Source organism: Rhyacophila brunnea, unplaced genomic scaffold, assembly GCF_057557595.1.
Source record: "Rhyacophila brunnea isolate RB1 unplaced genomic scaffold, BYU_Rbru_1.0 scaffold_18, whole genome shotgun sequence".
Lineage (NCBI taxonomy): Eukaryota > Metazoa > Arthropoda > Insecta > Trichoptera > Rhyacophilidae > Rhyacophila > Rhyacophila brunnea.
In genome coordinates, this window is record NW_028232837.1 from 34,373,477 (window position 1) to 34,389,336 (window position 15,860).

Here is a 15,860-nt window from a genome sequence, read left to right on the forward strand (position 1 = left end):
ACGTATTTTTGCTTTAGCTTAATGAAAATAGTTGGGCCTCCGCGGAAATAAATTAAATGGCCGCTTTTGTAGAATACTTTTTCTGAACCTTTTAAAACCAATTATATCAGTGTGGAAAATAAAATTTCACGAAAAAACTAACTGAAACATAATTATTTCTTACCTTAACCAATAGATAACATACCAGAATGTTTTAAAAATAGAATTATGCATATCAAGATTTCTAAACCAAACATATATTTTCGTGTAAATGAATTACTTACAAAAATGATCAGTGACGTGCCAATATATATATATATATATATATATTTTGACGTTGGTTTATCATTTTATTTTCCTCAAAGTCACAAATTTAATAACCCCTATCTTGGATTAGCACACTTGATATTATGCTCGTCTATTTAAGAATTTATATACATTTTATAACATATATTATATAGTATTTATTTATGTTTTTGAAAAAAATATATATTAATTTTTATTGATCTCATGGAAAAATGAACCTAATATTATAATAACATATATTTCATATATTATTTTACATGGTATTATTGATCAATTTTAAAAGTAGGAATCTACTTACATAGTTTTTTAAGTAATAAAGTACCTATTAGGTTACATTTTTTCATAAAATTATATTTATATTTTATATACATCATACTTTTAGAATTTAAGTTATTTCATCGAATAAAGCTTTTATTATTACTGCGTGTGGTCATTCTTTTTAAAAGAAAAATAATATAGTTGTGATAAAATTTTAATTATAACAATAAACAAAATTATGTACTATACTAGTAGGAGCAATATTGAATGATTTTATTAAGTAAGTATATAATACTTAACAGGTCCTTAAAAATATAATTGTATTGTAAATGTGAATCAACTCATATTAGTTGTTTTTTATAACATTATATTTATTTTCTAAATAGTATAATATAATTTATTCTAAATATTAATGATTAATTGATTTTTTTATATTTAGATTAACTTAGTTTCCAAAAATACTAATTATTAACATATTATTTCAAAAATATTTACTGCAGTGAATCATAAAAAAGATCCCCTATATTCATCTTTAAATACAAAGACAACGGCAAATTATTTATTTTTAAAGTCTTCAATAACGGTGTCACAACTGAAATAGCTGTCGACTAATAAACCGATTCATGAATTTTAAAATAATTTTATTATACTGTTTGTGAAATAGAATTCTACCACAAATAATGCTTTAATTTGGTTTGTTCACTGCATTAGCAATAATATTTATCAGGACACTTTATATTTTATGGAACAATAAATACATGTAGATTAATTTTTCGACAATATTTTTTACTTTTATATAATATAATATGCATAAAATAGTTTTCACTAAAAACAATAAAATAAGATGCTCGACGGGATTTGAAGCCATATAACCACTGGTATCGCGCCACTGTGCACTTACCAATTATGCTTCGAGCCTCCTATCTAATTGAGACAATTTAAACTAGTAGGTCGTACATGAAATTCTTACCAAATTGCATTATTATTGTCTATCGGTTTCTGTGTAATGAATCCACCAGATACCAGACCACAGATACCAGTGGCAATACGGGTACAAATCCCGTCAAGCATCGCATGTTTTTCAAATATGATTTTTTCTAGTGAGTGTATATCTGGTGTTTTCCAAGTTATGTATGCTCAATATATAGAATGTTACATTCTCAAAATCTTGTGAATTATTCATTGAATTAAAAAATGGTTTATTACAAAATAAAGTGTGTAATATCTGCAAGATATACAAGAAAATATGTTTTTTTATTTAAAATAGAGAAAATTGAGCAAATCGATGTCTCTCCAAAATATTGTATCTCCATAAATCATAATATTGAGAAAACTGCAATTGAAAGTTTGCAAACCTTTGAAAATTAGATTTTGTGATATAAAAATAGGTAATTGGTAATGGTAGGTTGAAATGGTAGATTTAGAAGATGCAATTTTTTAACACATAAAAATATAGGCTATAATTGGTACATCTCAGTACTTAACTCAATTTCGACCAAAACTGGAGATACAATATTTTAGCTATAAGCCATCGAAATGGTCTTAAATATTTTTTTAAGTATTACGTTAGCTGTATTTTATAGTAATAGAATAAATAAATATAGTGATAAAATAAATAAATAAAATATAAAAAATAGTAATAAAATAAATAAATGTGTAGCTACATCAACTGCAAGCCGCGAGTTTAAATTTACACTAAACTATGGTTTATGTAAGCTCGTATTCAGAGTATCGACCCAATAAGTCGACGTAATGGTCAACGAATATTACTTATTAAAAATTCACCATATTGTATGTAACTTAAAAGTATGTATATTATATTTTTTACTAGTGTGTGTTTATTGTAATTTATTAAGCTATTGGTCTTTAGAATCTACATAAGTACATAATTATAAAAAAATAAAGTAGTGGCGAATGGTGGAGGTAGGCTGTTAAGCCACCATAGATATTGCACACTAAACTTTGTCAGTCATGCGTATTTGTTTTCATTGACATAATACTACAATTTACAGATGGTGTCAGTTAGTTTTAAAAAATCAATTAAACCCTGCGAATACCAAGCCATAATAGATAATAGCCAAAAAATACTCGTCTATCTATAAAATATCCAAAATACGCAATTAAATCATACATGACTTTAAATATTTTATAGATAGAATAATATTTTTTATCTATTATAGTTAGGTTTATGCAGGACTTAATGAATTTAAAAAATGAACCAACAATATGTGTAATATATATTCTTATTCCAACGAAAACAAATAAGTACGAATGAAAAAGTGTACACAATTTTGTCGTATCGACCAAAATATACCAAAACTATTATGGTTTGGTTTAGGCAGGTTTAATTGATTTTTTAAAACTAACTAATAACATCTGTAAATTGTAGTCTTAGTTCAATAAAAACAAATATGTATGACTAACAAAGTTTAATGTGCACTATTTATGGCGGATCTTAACATTCTACCTTCACCCTTCGCTACTGGTATCTAGGTACTATTTTTCAGAATTTATAATAGAGCAAGTCAATGACCTGCTTGTAACACTGTCATTATGAACTTTTTGATTGTATTGTTTTTTTTTGTTTTTGTGGAATAAAATTACAAAAATCTGTCAAAATGAAAGAGATAATGCACAGTAGACAAACCAATTTTCTTTTCCGTGAAAATGACCACACGCTGATATTCTTACAAATAAATAAAATGAAAAAAAAAACAACATTGTTATTAGAGAAAAAGTATCAGGCTGGCAGATGTTAGTAAGAGACAATCAGAGGCTAGAAGCGAGTAGGATATTTACTTCGAAAGGGGGAGTGAGGCGGCCTAGCGGCCGCCGGCCAGTCATGCTTCCCCGTTACTTCCATGCCGGGTATTCGAGTTTTGCCTCCAGTTGTGGGAAGGGTCAAAGCAAAAAGCATACTGCTGATAGTAACTGCAAAACACCACACATTACACAATAAGCCTTTGTAAAACCACCAAATGACACGCGTAGGTTTTTCAACCAGAGGTTTGGTGTGACTCGTCGCTAAATGTAGTACGATAATCTGAACGCGAGAGCTAAAGTGAGATACGTTGGTACAAAACATTTTCAACTTCTTCAGTAAGTAGAAACACAATATAATTTTATTCGCTTTTCTTTTTTATAACAAATTTAAAAAAATAGAAAATGCGTTACAAAGTAAAAAAAATATTGAAAATATATAATTTAAAAAAATCTTGAACCCTAAAAAAAACCGAGTAAGTCACTTTCCGGGTAAGTACATTTTTTGTTCTTTCTGCTATCCGTATATGATTTCTACAAATTATTACTAATAACTACACCATAATATGATGTAAGTACTTAAAATTACACCAAATTACAGGTGACTATATTTTATGAATAAATTAAAGGAAATGCTATTACTAACTTAATTATATTTTTAATTAACTATATTTTTACTCAACGAATAATTCACAATATTTAAGAATGTAACATTCTAATTATTTAACATACATAATTTTGAAAACACTTCTGAGAAAATATATTATAACCAATAGATAACATCTTTTTTTGAAAAAAGTAAGATACCCAGCAGCAATCAAACCTACATCTCTCTTAACTTACTTATTTATATGTCATCTAATATAAATGCATTTATAAGTAATATTAAAAAAATATTATTAAATATTGAATAATATACACAACATTTAAGACTGTTATAATTCTTTATTATTGAAAATATAATGTTGAAAAACTTTAGAACATACATAGGTATTAGAAAAAATTGTTAAAAAAATAAATGATGAGAGTACTCACACGGACACTAAAAGATTAGTTAGGTATAGTCTAACTTTTTACTATGATTTTTTTTTAATCGATAATAATTATATTTGTGAGCTTTCCAAAATAATGTATTTTCAAAAATAAAGAACGATTATTCTTAATATGTAATAAATGATTATTCTTAAATCTCATGAAGGTGTACTGTTTCTAAATATTTCTATTTCTATATTGAAAAACAAAAAAATATTAAATACTACGTTATTTTGCCTTTTTCAAGATTTGTTATACTGAGCTTACGTAACGACTTGAGTCTAGACTTATTGTCGTATAATAGTTATAACAACTATATCGATGTCCATTTAGTATTATTTTCTGTCTTATCAGTTGCTTATAGATCGATTTCACCATAATTTAGACATAAAATTACATATACCTATGGTATATGATATCTTATAAATAGTGAGTGATAAATTCCATGAAAATACTTAATAACTACTTTGTCCAGAGTGGGGATTACCAATTTATTTCAAATGACTGCAATGACTTTTGTGTGTCAGAACTTTTCGACGACGCCCTAAACCGAATGTTACTCGTTTTTTAGCCAACATATTTTTTACGACGATGCTCTAAGCCACTTGCGGTACCGTAGGGCATAATGGGACATAGTTTAGTAACCTCAGGTCTAGAGTATTTGCTACTAAAATCCGTAGATATATCGATTTGCAAATATTTATAGAAAACAAAAATCACCAATTTTTATATCAATGAATTCAATGAACATACTATAATACAAATAATAATCTGTAGTCATTTTATGAATCGATCAAATTGTCAAATAATTATGAACCTATTTAAGACGAATGATTGTATTTTGATTTAAAGAAAAAAACATGCAACACGTAAATTAATATACAAGTCAATTCATGCATCAATCACCAAAAATATAAATCAACAATTTATTATTTTTTATATTTAAAGACTGTTTTTTAATATCGCCTATAATATATGTGCTGAAATTCAAAATGTTCATAGCTATGATAGTTAGCAAGGAGGTCCCTGAGGGTGTAAGAAAATAGTGCTTATACAAAACAAGAACTGGAGTGGTTCTAATTTAGTCAAAGAACACGGATTTGACGTTAAAACTCTCAAATTTCTCAAGTTAATTTCCAACAATAAAATAAAGGGCATTGTTGTAAAGAAACATAATAAACAGATGACGCTTTGTGTGAAGTTATTTTAATCTTTACAAAAAAGGATGGAATATTTAATTAAGAAATGAAAAATAATTACAGTTTCAACATGGAGATTTTTTTCTCTGTCTTGGCCTCGACGAAAAATTATTATAGTTATTGAAGTAATACTTCTTTTGGCGCGTTTGGGAAATTTGATCAGACTGTATTTTTGGCATGTGACATGTAACACATAATTTATTTTTTCACACGAAAAAAAACGCACTCGATTGGATTGGAACCACCGATTGTTCGGTTATCAGCCGAACGCACTACTTTTACGCCACAGTATGATACTGTAATCGTGACGATTATACAGTATAATATTATAGTTTAGAATTGTTCCGTTGCCTAGGCAGCGAATTTATTATTGTCGGCCATTTGCAATTCCTTACGTAAACAAACGATTAAACGTCAGTTAGTAATATAAGTTAAGGTGTATAAAAATAAACCAACGGCGTTCCAATAAGCGGTCCTTTTTCTTGAGTGTGTAATTTAACAAGATAATTAGGAGCTAGTCAAATAATCTAGTTTATCCCAAGTTTTGTTTTTGTTTTGTTACGCCAAAGAAATATTACTTCTAACGCGCGTATATAAGTACACACACCGTTTTTTTTTTTTTTTTTTTTAAATGAACCTACATTTGGTAAATCAGAATATTTAAGAAGAAGAATATTTACGGCCCATAATGCACTGTTGGTGAGTCTCTGGCAACCCTGTTGACAGCAACCACCAAGCAATATAAAAAAATAGCGTTTACGCACATGGTTGCAACAACCAATCGATTGCCGGAAACCAAGAAAACATAAGCAACTCATTGGGTAACTTGTTTTTTACGTGGGTTCTGCATTATAAGAGTAACCAGTCTGCAAATATAGTTGACGTTGTTTGGCCACAACTAATTTTTCATTAAAAAAAAACTTGATTTATGAGCAGAAAGATATATTACAGAAATAAAAAGGAAATTATTGCCATTTTTATCTGCAGATTATTCAAATAGAAAATGAATAAAAAGTGCAAGGTGGTTGTTGGGCCATCCGTTGGCGAAGGATTTACTGATAAAAGAAATAAGGTAGTAAAATGATATTTTCAATGTTCAATCTGAGACACAGCCTCTGCTGTTTTGCCAAATTTGTCGTATGCAGTTGCCCTATTGCTCTTTCACTTGCTACTGGTAAACATGCTTTCCAGATACCAGTCGATAGTATTTAAGAGGTTTAAATATCTTAAAATAAATGAAAAACTTTCTGTTTAGAGAAATAATATCATTAAAATCAAGTATATAAAAGTGCGCTTCCATATTTTGAGGGCTTAGTGTCAAACAACACTATCTACAAAAGTGCAACTTTACAGGAGAGCCAAAAATCGTTATTTTAGATTCTTGTTACTCAACAAGGGAAATGTTTATTTAAAACCTAATGTATATATTTTATAATTTATTGTGTATTGTACATTTATCTTGCTTATGATGATGTTAAAATTTAAAGGGATAGTTTTAAAAAAAATATGAAAACAAGGGTAACTTATGTAGTTAGCGTTAAACTTTACTGACGATTTAATAAGAAATTAGAAAAAAATGACATAACGTTGTTTGACTATCATGTAGCCGTAAATGTAAAATAACGTTATCTCAAAAAACTTTTTTGTAGATAACGTCTGACTTTAAGCACTCATATTTATAACAAGCCAAAAATAATGTTACTCTTAAATTTCTCAATCGAAGAATGAAATATGATAAATAATTAGCAACAAAATATATATTACCAACATTTTAAACATTCAACTAAAGCAGTATCCATATTTTCATTCATTTATACCTTGTGGTTGATTGTTTTGTCACTTTTAAAATTTGTTATTATACATGCGTGTTGTGTTGAATATTATTTAGTTAAACATGTTCCTCTTAGGCGGATGCCGGACGAAATCCCGAAGGCCGAAATCCCAAAAGCCGAAATCCCGAAGGCCGAAATCCTGAATGCCGAAATCCCGAATGCATTTTTCCAAAAAAAAAAATGGTTTTTGTCTCTCTTATAAAATTTGCGCAATTCAAGAGAAGTATTAAGATTGCGCAATTAATATTGTGTGTATTTTTTTATTTTTCGGGATTTCGGCCATTCGGGATTTTGACCTTCGAGATTCCGGCCTTCGGGATTTCAACCCAAACCCAAAACCGGACAAAATCGGTCCAGATATTAAATAAAAATGGAATAAGTACGATAAAAATTTGCATTTTATTAAATTAAAAAAATAAATACATTTTCACCATGAACTGACAGTTAACACACCAAAAGAGCAACCGTTATGAATCTTAATCCTTGTTAATATTAAAAAAAAATCTCAATTTTAAATTTAAAATTTTCTAACTCTCTTTTATCTCTCTTAAGGTCTTATCACTGGAAAGGATGTGAAAGATATAACTATAATATACCTACTCAGTGTAAAATTCTGAAGAATTGACGCTTAGATCTCTTGACCTAATCTATAATACTCGTAATATGAATAGGGTATCCGTTAATAGATTCGTTAAACAAAGGTCAAAAAGAGCGAAATTCAAATTTGATCGCTTTTATAAGAAAAGTGGGTGCTTTGCGACTTAACGTATCTATTATAGTGACCCTAAACTGTTTTTCGTACCTTTTATGACTATCCATAGTCTATAAATTGATTTCACTCCACGAGTTTGCAAAAGGCGTTCGTAATTTATTTGGTTAAGTGCCAAAAAAACATGAGATAATATCATTTATTCTCGCAGATAAATCAAATTGAAAACTCCGCCCATGAAAACTTTTTGCTTAGGCGTCTAATTTCGTCATAGCTATGGACACTGAAATTTTTAACTACTTTTACGGCCGGAAAAATATACGCGGTTAACGTTGATTCAATTTAGCTTGTACGATAAGATTTCAATTTACGACTTACTAAAAATCTCTTATCCCTTAAAACAGAGGTCATTTTAAACAGATGTAATAAATTTCAGAATCTTTTACATTCTAAAAATTCTCTTTTATAAAAAGAATGTACCTATTTGAAAACATGTTGGGAGTTAAACTTTTTAAAAGTTGGTAAAATGAACAAATTGTGTTACTATTTTGATAAAAACAAAATAATGAACCATTGAAGTTAAGCGCCCTCCACCAAAACCCGCCCCGCACCACACTCGGTCTTAATGGAGCGTATTGCGGGACCCTACAATTGGTAATGTGAAGCATCTGAAACAATTGGACTAGGAGTGTCCCGGGAGAAGATGCCCAAGACTTAGGTTGCTACGCTCAAAGTGATCTCTGACTGAGCTTAGTGAATTTATTTTAATGCAAAGTGCCAGGAAGAGAAAAGCAACCGTATGAAACCGAATTATACACTAAAATTGTGGTTATATTCAGATGCACGTCGGATAGTATCACGTGCCGTCACAGTAAGCTGTCGCTGTAAGAAAAAAGTGTGTAATGTCGTTTATATTGGTGTTAAAAATGTTATCAGACTGACGCTCCCATCCCGTAGCACATTTTGAACCTTTAAACGATCATTGTAGGTTAGAAAACTTTGCCGAAATCACCAGAACAACAATGAGGTCACCACACGTTGAACCGTAGTGCATCGACGCCGGCATGACTCAATGAACGTTTTTTTTATCTTTTTCTACACGCCTACACATTTTTGACCCATGTAAAAATTGCGTGTTTTTGTTTTTAGCGGTTGGCACTATGTATTTTCTATAAGAATGTTGTATATTATTATCAATGATCTGCAGGTTGGGTTATGATCAAAATATTATCTATGGATATAATATTGCAAGTAATTTTAACGAACGCACACCTATATTATAGTTGGCACTCTCCATCATTGTATTCACAGAGGTAGTGATCGTTCAAATTTTTCTGAAAAATGATGAAACAGTCACAGCGTGACAGTACGCGACGTGCATCTCAATATAATCACAACTTTATACGTACTAGAACTAATCTGAACTGTCGGTGAATTTTCAAGACATGTAAAGTCAAAGTGGTAGGGAAGTGTTGTATTTTCATTGAGCTCATTGGATGTATTACATCATATTTTCGAAAACGTAATCTAATTGTATATAAATTTCAAAGGATTTTAAGATAACTCTAAATACATAGATATTAAAATAGAAACTGCTTATCTATGAACATAAACAAAACCCATTCTTGATTGATTGTATATAAGTGGATGATATTTATTTTTTTAAATAAATATAACATTCGCATAGTATGCTTGTAAAATATTGAAACTAATTGTTGAATAATTAGTATAAGTGTATAAAATAACAAATTCTGTACAAAAAAATCTTGATTAAATCGACAGGCGATAAATTTAAAATTAAGGGGGGACATGCACAGCGTAGGTCAAAATGGAGCTTTTATTCTATTTTCAAAGCATGATCCTGGATATTCCTTAAACGTTGTAGATAATCTATTTATATAATTTTGAAGCCTTATTATCCTTTATATTTATTTTAAACATTTGATGACTGCATAAAGTATTTTTATTACAGAAAATAGTATTCTTTTAAACCTCTCGCTCTAATGTTTTAGAATATAGTCATATTTCAGTACATAAATGTGCAGTGGTGTTAAGATTTTTTAAATTTATTAATTTTTAAACGCATTTATAAAACCATTAGTATAATTTATGTCGACATTATTATAGTGAAATATTTAGGATAAAAAATTATATTGATAATCTCTGTGATCCCAAATTTGACAAGAATTAGGCATTTTATTATTCAAAAAATGGGCAAAATTAACACATTTGAAGATAATTCTAAAGATATTAATTACAAACTATGTCTTTTACCGTTTAATTGTGATAAACATCCCATGAATAATGATTGCTTTATAATGATTATTGACCTAAGAATAAGGTAGTGTTTTTTTGAAATACGCCATTTCTTTTGGCTTTCCCCAGCGGTTAAGCTACAACATACGGCCGTAGCCATAAATTGACAAACTAAAACTAAAGTAGGGAGTAAGATCATGTTAACGAGCGTGTTTGAACATGTACCGTTTAAAAAAAAAAAGTTTTTTTTTCGGTTAGGTACATGTTCAAACACGCGCGTTAACATGATCTTACTCCCTACATGCTTTGAAAATGCAATAAAAGCTCCATTCTGACCTACGCTGAGCATGTCCACCCTTAAATAAAATCAGAGAAATAAATTTTTCAAAAAACATTCTTTTGAAAATAGGTACAGGTTTTGGCATAACATTAGAAATGTAGACAAAAATCATAGAACAAATATTTTATAGAATCCGTAATTCATACACTCATAACGGAGTTTTTAAAGATATATTTATGTGTGTTTGATAACATAATACATTATACGTTCAATGTACTGATATATAATTAATGGATTTTTTTAAATACGACGTCCGACGAGACTTGAACCTATAACCACTGAATTCGCGCCAATATGCTTTACCAATTAAGCTACAGGCATCCTACTCAAGTAAGACGAAATTAACTAGTGTTCTTACACTAAATGCTTATCAAATTGCGATATTGTTGGCTATTGGTTTTTGTGTTTTAAATTAAGATATCAATGAAATGCCCTAATCACCAACCGAGATCACTCCAAGTTTTATCAAATTATTTTAATATAAAGAATGTTTATATTCTAAAATCTTGTGAATTATTCGTTGAATAAAAGAAATAATAGTGGATTAATTAACGTCCAATATAATTCATTGAAATAAAAAGTAATTTAATTAAAAAAATATATTTGAATAGAAAATAAAGCATTTTGACATTTGACTTCAATTGTCACAAATACGAACAAAACACTGATTCATAATTTCTCAGCTATGTCTCTAACCATTTTCATTTGTTTAATGTAACCTACTTTCTTTGCATTTTATGAGTGACCTAAAAGAATAAAGAAAAAGCCATCTTGTCTAGAGAAAAAAATACGTTCATAAATATGAAGTTTATAACATATATAAACATTATTCATTTAGTTTTATTACAGTACGTATATTAACAATTATTAAGCTAATATGTGAGTCTATCGCACCGCTTTCACCCCTGTCTTATATTTAAATATATATATAGTAAAAAAATATATATGTATTACTTGCTACTCTCCTCTGATGATTGAGTGGTTGATTGACCACATGGACATCTTCCTCCTTCAGCTATTCCAGAATCCTGGCCGCTGGAGTGAACGGACGTTATTGACGTCTCCATACCACCATTTTTTCTAAAATATTTTGCACGTGATAAGTACATCGCAAAATTTTACATATTATAATTAATACAAGATATAAGTTTTGATTGGAATTTTTTATCAATAGTATTTTTAATATAACACATTATTTTTTAATGTAAATGTCATGCTTTAAACATAATATGACTTAAATTCCAATGGATTTCAATTTTGTACTATTTCCATTTGAGTCGTTTTTTGCTACCCGGGTTTCGCTATTTGGCATCTTCAGGCACTGTGACAATGAACTAATTTATATAACATATCAATACAATAAAGTAGGTAAAAACTTATTACCTACCTATTAAGTCAAGGGTCCATTAATAAAAATATAACAAACAAATTATGAATAGTTGAAGTGTTTGTAAAAAACCCCATACCTTATCAATAATAATACACTCGATAAACGTATAATAAATCGTCAAAACCTAATAATAGATCATTAGTAATTATAAACAATAAAAATATACTACACTCAAGAGATGTAAAATCATTCATTCAGGGAACAATGGAAATTAATGGAGTTAACAATGAGATATATCTATGATATCAGTCTTTAAAAATTATTAGTTAAACAATTAATATTCAATAAATACTTCAACTATTCATAATTTGTTTGTAATATATTTTTTAATATATTATAAATAATTATAATTAACAATTAATATTTAACATAAACTTTTTACGTATATTCCGATTATTATTTGACAATAATTATTTCGATCCGTGTTTTGATATCAAGATCTTTTGATTCGGTATAATTTCGTGACTGGGCTTAAAAATATGTGACTTTTTATCCTGGATAATGACTCATTGGGTTTCAAAAAAGACTGACGACTATTTCTCTTAAAAGTTTTTTAATATTACCTCCTCTTTAGAGGTCCATATGGTTTTGATTTTGAGTGTTGAATATGATAATTTACCTTATTTACAATTATATTAATACCTTTTTTTTGGTCCAGCTCTCCTATTAAATCTTATACAAGTAGGGTCATGCTGCTTAGCTTGGAGATAAGACCCTGCTCTTTGCCCTTCGCTCCCAAACTGGTTCTTGACACACTTCTGATGGGCCTGCCCAAACTCATCGATAGTGTTTCCATGTGGGCAAATCTGTTTCATGCTATGCTGGTTTAGAACATCCATGTAGGAATCAGCTTCTCCGTAAACTTGAGGAATTTCTTGGCAACTCGCGGTATTGGGGAACAATGATCCCATCTTTGCCAGCTGATCAGTTGACAGGCCCATGGCTGTTAGGCGTTGCTGGGAGAAAGCCTTGTGGCGATTTCTGTCGATTTTATCGTACATAATATAATATAACAAATTTAAAAAATAATTTTGTATTCAACGTTAGTATTTGTTTGTATAATCGTCACACGAGTTTATATAAAAACGTGTTTCATACTAAGTGTTTAAACAAATTGTTATGTTTTCGTATCTTATTAAGTTTTCCCAAATAAGTGTGAATAATAGAAAATAATTACAAGATAAAAAGAACTTTTTATATACAACGTTTTTAAATTTTCTGTTGAATCATATAAACTTGACTTGACTAGCTTAAACGATCAAAAAAATTTGTACTTGATAGAAATAATACTGAAATGGCATTTTCATTTCCATAGTAACGGATGAATATATTAATAATTTAGTTGCTAGGACCCCAAACCCCTATCAACCAATAATAGTGTATTGGATTACGGATTTCTTCTGAAATAACTTTTTATACAAAACAAAATTTAACTGAAAATGAATTCAATTCTACTTAAAGATGGCTAAAAGTATTAAAAAATGCATTGGCATCGTGTTTTGATATACTCTAAAAGTTTCAAATGTCTATCTAGTTGGGAAGTTAGTTAAAAATTGATTGCAAGATTTGTACTGGATAAACAACCACCAGAAAAATAAGAATAAGACCTAATAAAACGTTGTAAAAATGTTGGATATGCATAAAACTCTCCCAATTTTTGGGTTTTTTCACATAAAAAGATACTTAATATAACAGTATGTCGTTTAGTATCTTTGTAAAAACGTATTCTGTTAAACGTAACACACAATAGAAAAAAATATAACTCGACATAACTGTTTTTGCGTCATTTATTATTACTAAATGTTTTGTTTTTTCATTGTAACTTATTAATTATTAATAAATTAATATGTACGTACAAACGTATTCAATATGATATGAATAGTTCTAAGAATACTATGATTCTAATCAAATATTTTCATATGAGAAAACAACAAACGAATACATTGAAAAGAGTAAGCGTAGTGATTGGACAAGTTGTTTGTTAGTTTTGATTGAAATGAATGTGAAATGGTAAAGTAATTTTATACTAAGTTGTGGAATGTTGATTAACAAATGTCATTATATTTGGTTCAATATGATATATACACGAATTACAAGTCTTAAAAAGGAATAAACGTAAAAAAATATATATATCAATAAATTCAGCGTAAATTATACAAATTGAGTGAATATATAATATGGAAATAAATAATGTTAGAGGGTGCTCGATGTTAAATTAAATTAATATGAATTTATAATTTTTCTTAATAAATTCGTTTTATGTGCCAGTGTTTTGTTTTTGTTTATCTTTAGGTTTTTAATCTTTTGGATATCTATGTTTACTATTCTGACTGGTTTTATAATACTAAATTACTATGTTTTTGATACGTGCTGAATAAAATAAATATTTTGTCAATTTTCAATTTTTAAATAATGCAAAAATTCATGCGTATTGCTTACCTAAAAACGTGTTATTTAAAATAATTATGTTGAGGACAAGTAACTGTTATATGAGGCGTCTAATTACAAAAAGCGACAAGTCCACAATTCAATATTTGTTTCAAGCTTAAGGGGGGACATGCTCGTCGAAGGTCAAAATTGAGTTTTTATTGTATTTTCAAACCATGATCCTGGACACTCCTTAAACGTTGTAGATAATCTATTTATATCATTTTGAAGCCTTATTATCTTTTATAGTTATTTTAAACATTTGATGACTGCATAAAGTATTTTTGTTACATAAAATAGTATTCTTTTAAACCTCTCGCTCTAATGTTTTAGAATATAGTCATATTTCGGTACATAACTGTGCAGTGGTGTTAAGATTTTTTACATTTATTAATTTTTAAACGCATTTATAAAACCATTAGCATAATTTATTACGAGATAATTTTTGTAAAATATTCACGATAAAAAATTATATTGATAATCTCTGTGATCCCAAATTTGACAAGAATTAGGCATTTTATTATTCAAAAAATCGGCAAGATTAACACATTTGAAGATGATTCTAAAGATATTTATTATAAGCTATGTCTTTGACCATTCAAGTGTGATAAACATCTTATGAATAATGATTGCTTTATAATAATTATTGACCTAAGAATAAGGTAGTGTTTTTTTGAAATACGCCATTATTTTTTCCGTTGTATTTATTCTATGTCAAAATTAGAACCAAATAGCAATTTGTTTCAGCCGATAAACTCTTAAATGTAATAAATACAGGCAAAATAAAATTGGACGTAGCGCTACTTGTACCTCACTTTTTAATTTATTCCGCATAAGGCACATATTTCCATGGCATTGTCGTGAGTTTACCAGATGCTACAGCATGGAGACGCCTTTTTAAATATTGAAAGTTCCCTTATTGGTTGACTTAAATACGTGCGAAATCAACCAAGCTTTAAATAATATGAAACACGGACTTGGCGCTTTTTGTAATAAATCGAGACTTAAAATATTTTTTTTCGTATGGTTATGTCGCGTTTTCGAATTTATAGATCAATACATTTATATATTATACATATACGCGTATTTTTTTCTCGATTTTGACCAAATGTGGACTTATCGCTTTTTGGAATTAGACACTTCAATATGTTGTTACCAAAATCAATAAGCACAAAAATAATACTTAATAAAATTATGAATATAAAAAGCATAAAATATAAATAATATTTACGAAACGTATATCTGTAGATATTAATTCATAAATAATTTTGAGTAAAATGGGGAGAGGGTATAGGAGGTAAATAATTCAAGACATTCTAATTATATTAAAAGCGTGCAATATATTAGTTTTTTATATAAAAATGGATATGTA

The 15,860-nt window shown here is 28.6% G+C and overlaps 1 protein-coding gene across 1 annotated transcript in view; it reads right to left on the reverse strand.

The window, feature by feature from the left end:
• The window catches only part of Cad89D (cadherin 89D), a 194,530-nt gene that overhangs the window by 1,467 nt on the left and 177,203 nt on the right, over window positions 1-15,860 (reverse strand). The window contains exons 20-22 of the mRNA XM_085945290.1: window positions 12,704-13,042; window positions 11,626-11,751; window positions 3,343-3,474 (exon numbers count right to left, since the gene is read on the reverse strand). Coding sequence (XP_085801416.1) covers window positions 3,384-3,474; window positions 11,626-11,751; window positions 12,704-13,042 — 556 coding nt within the window. The 3' untranslated portion in view covers window positions 3,343-3,383. The remainder of the gene's footprint in view (window positions 1-3,342; window positions 3,475-11,625; window positions 11,752-12,703; window positions 13,043-15,860) is intronic.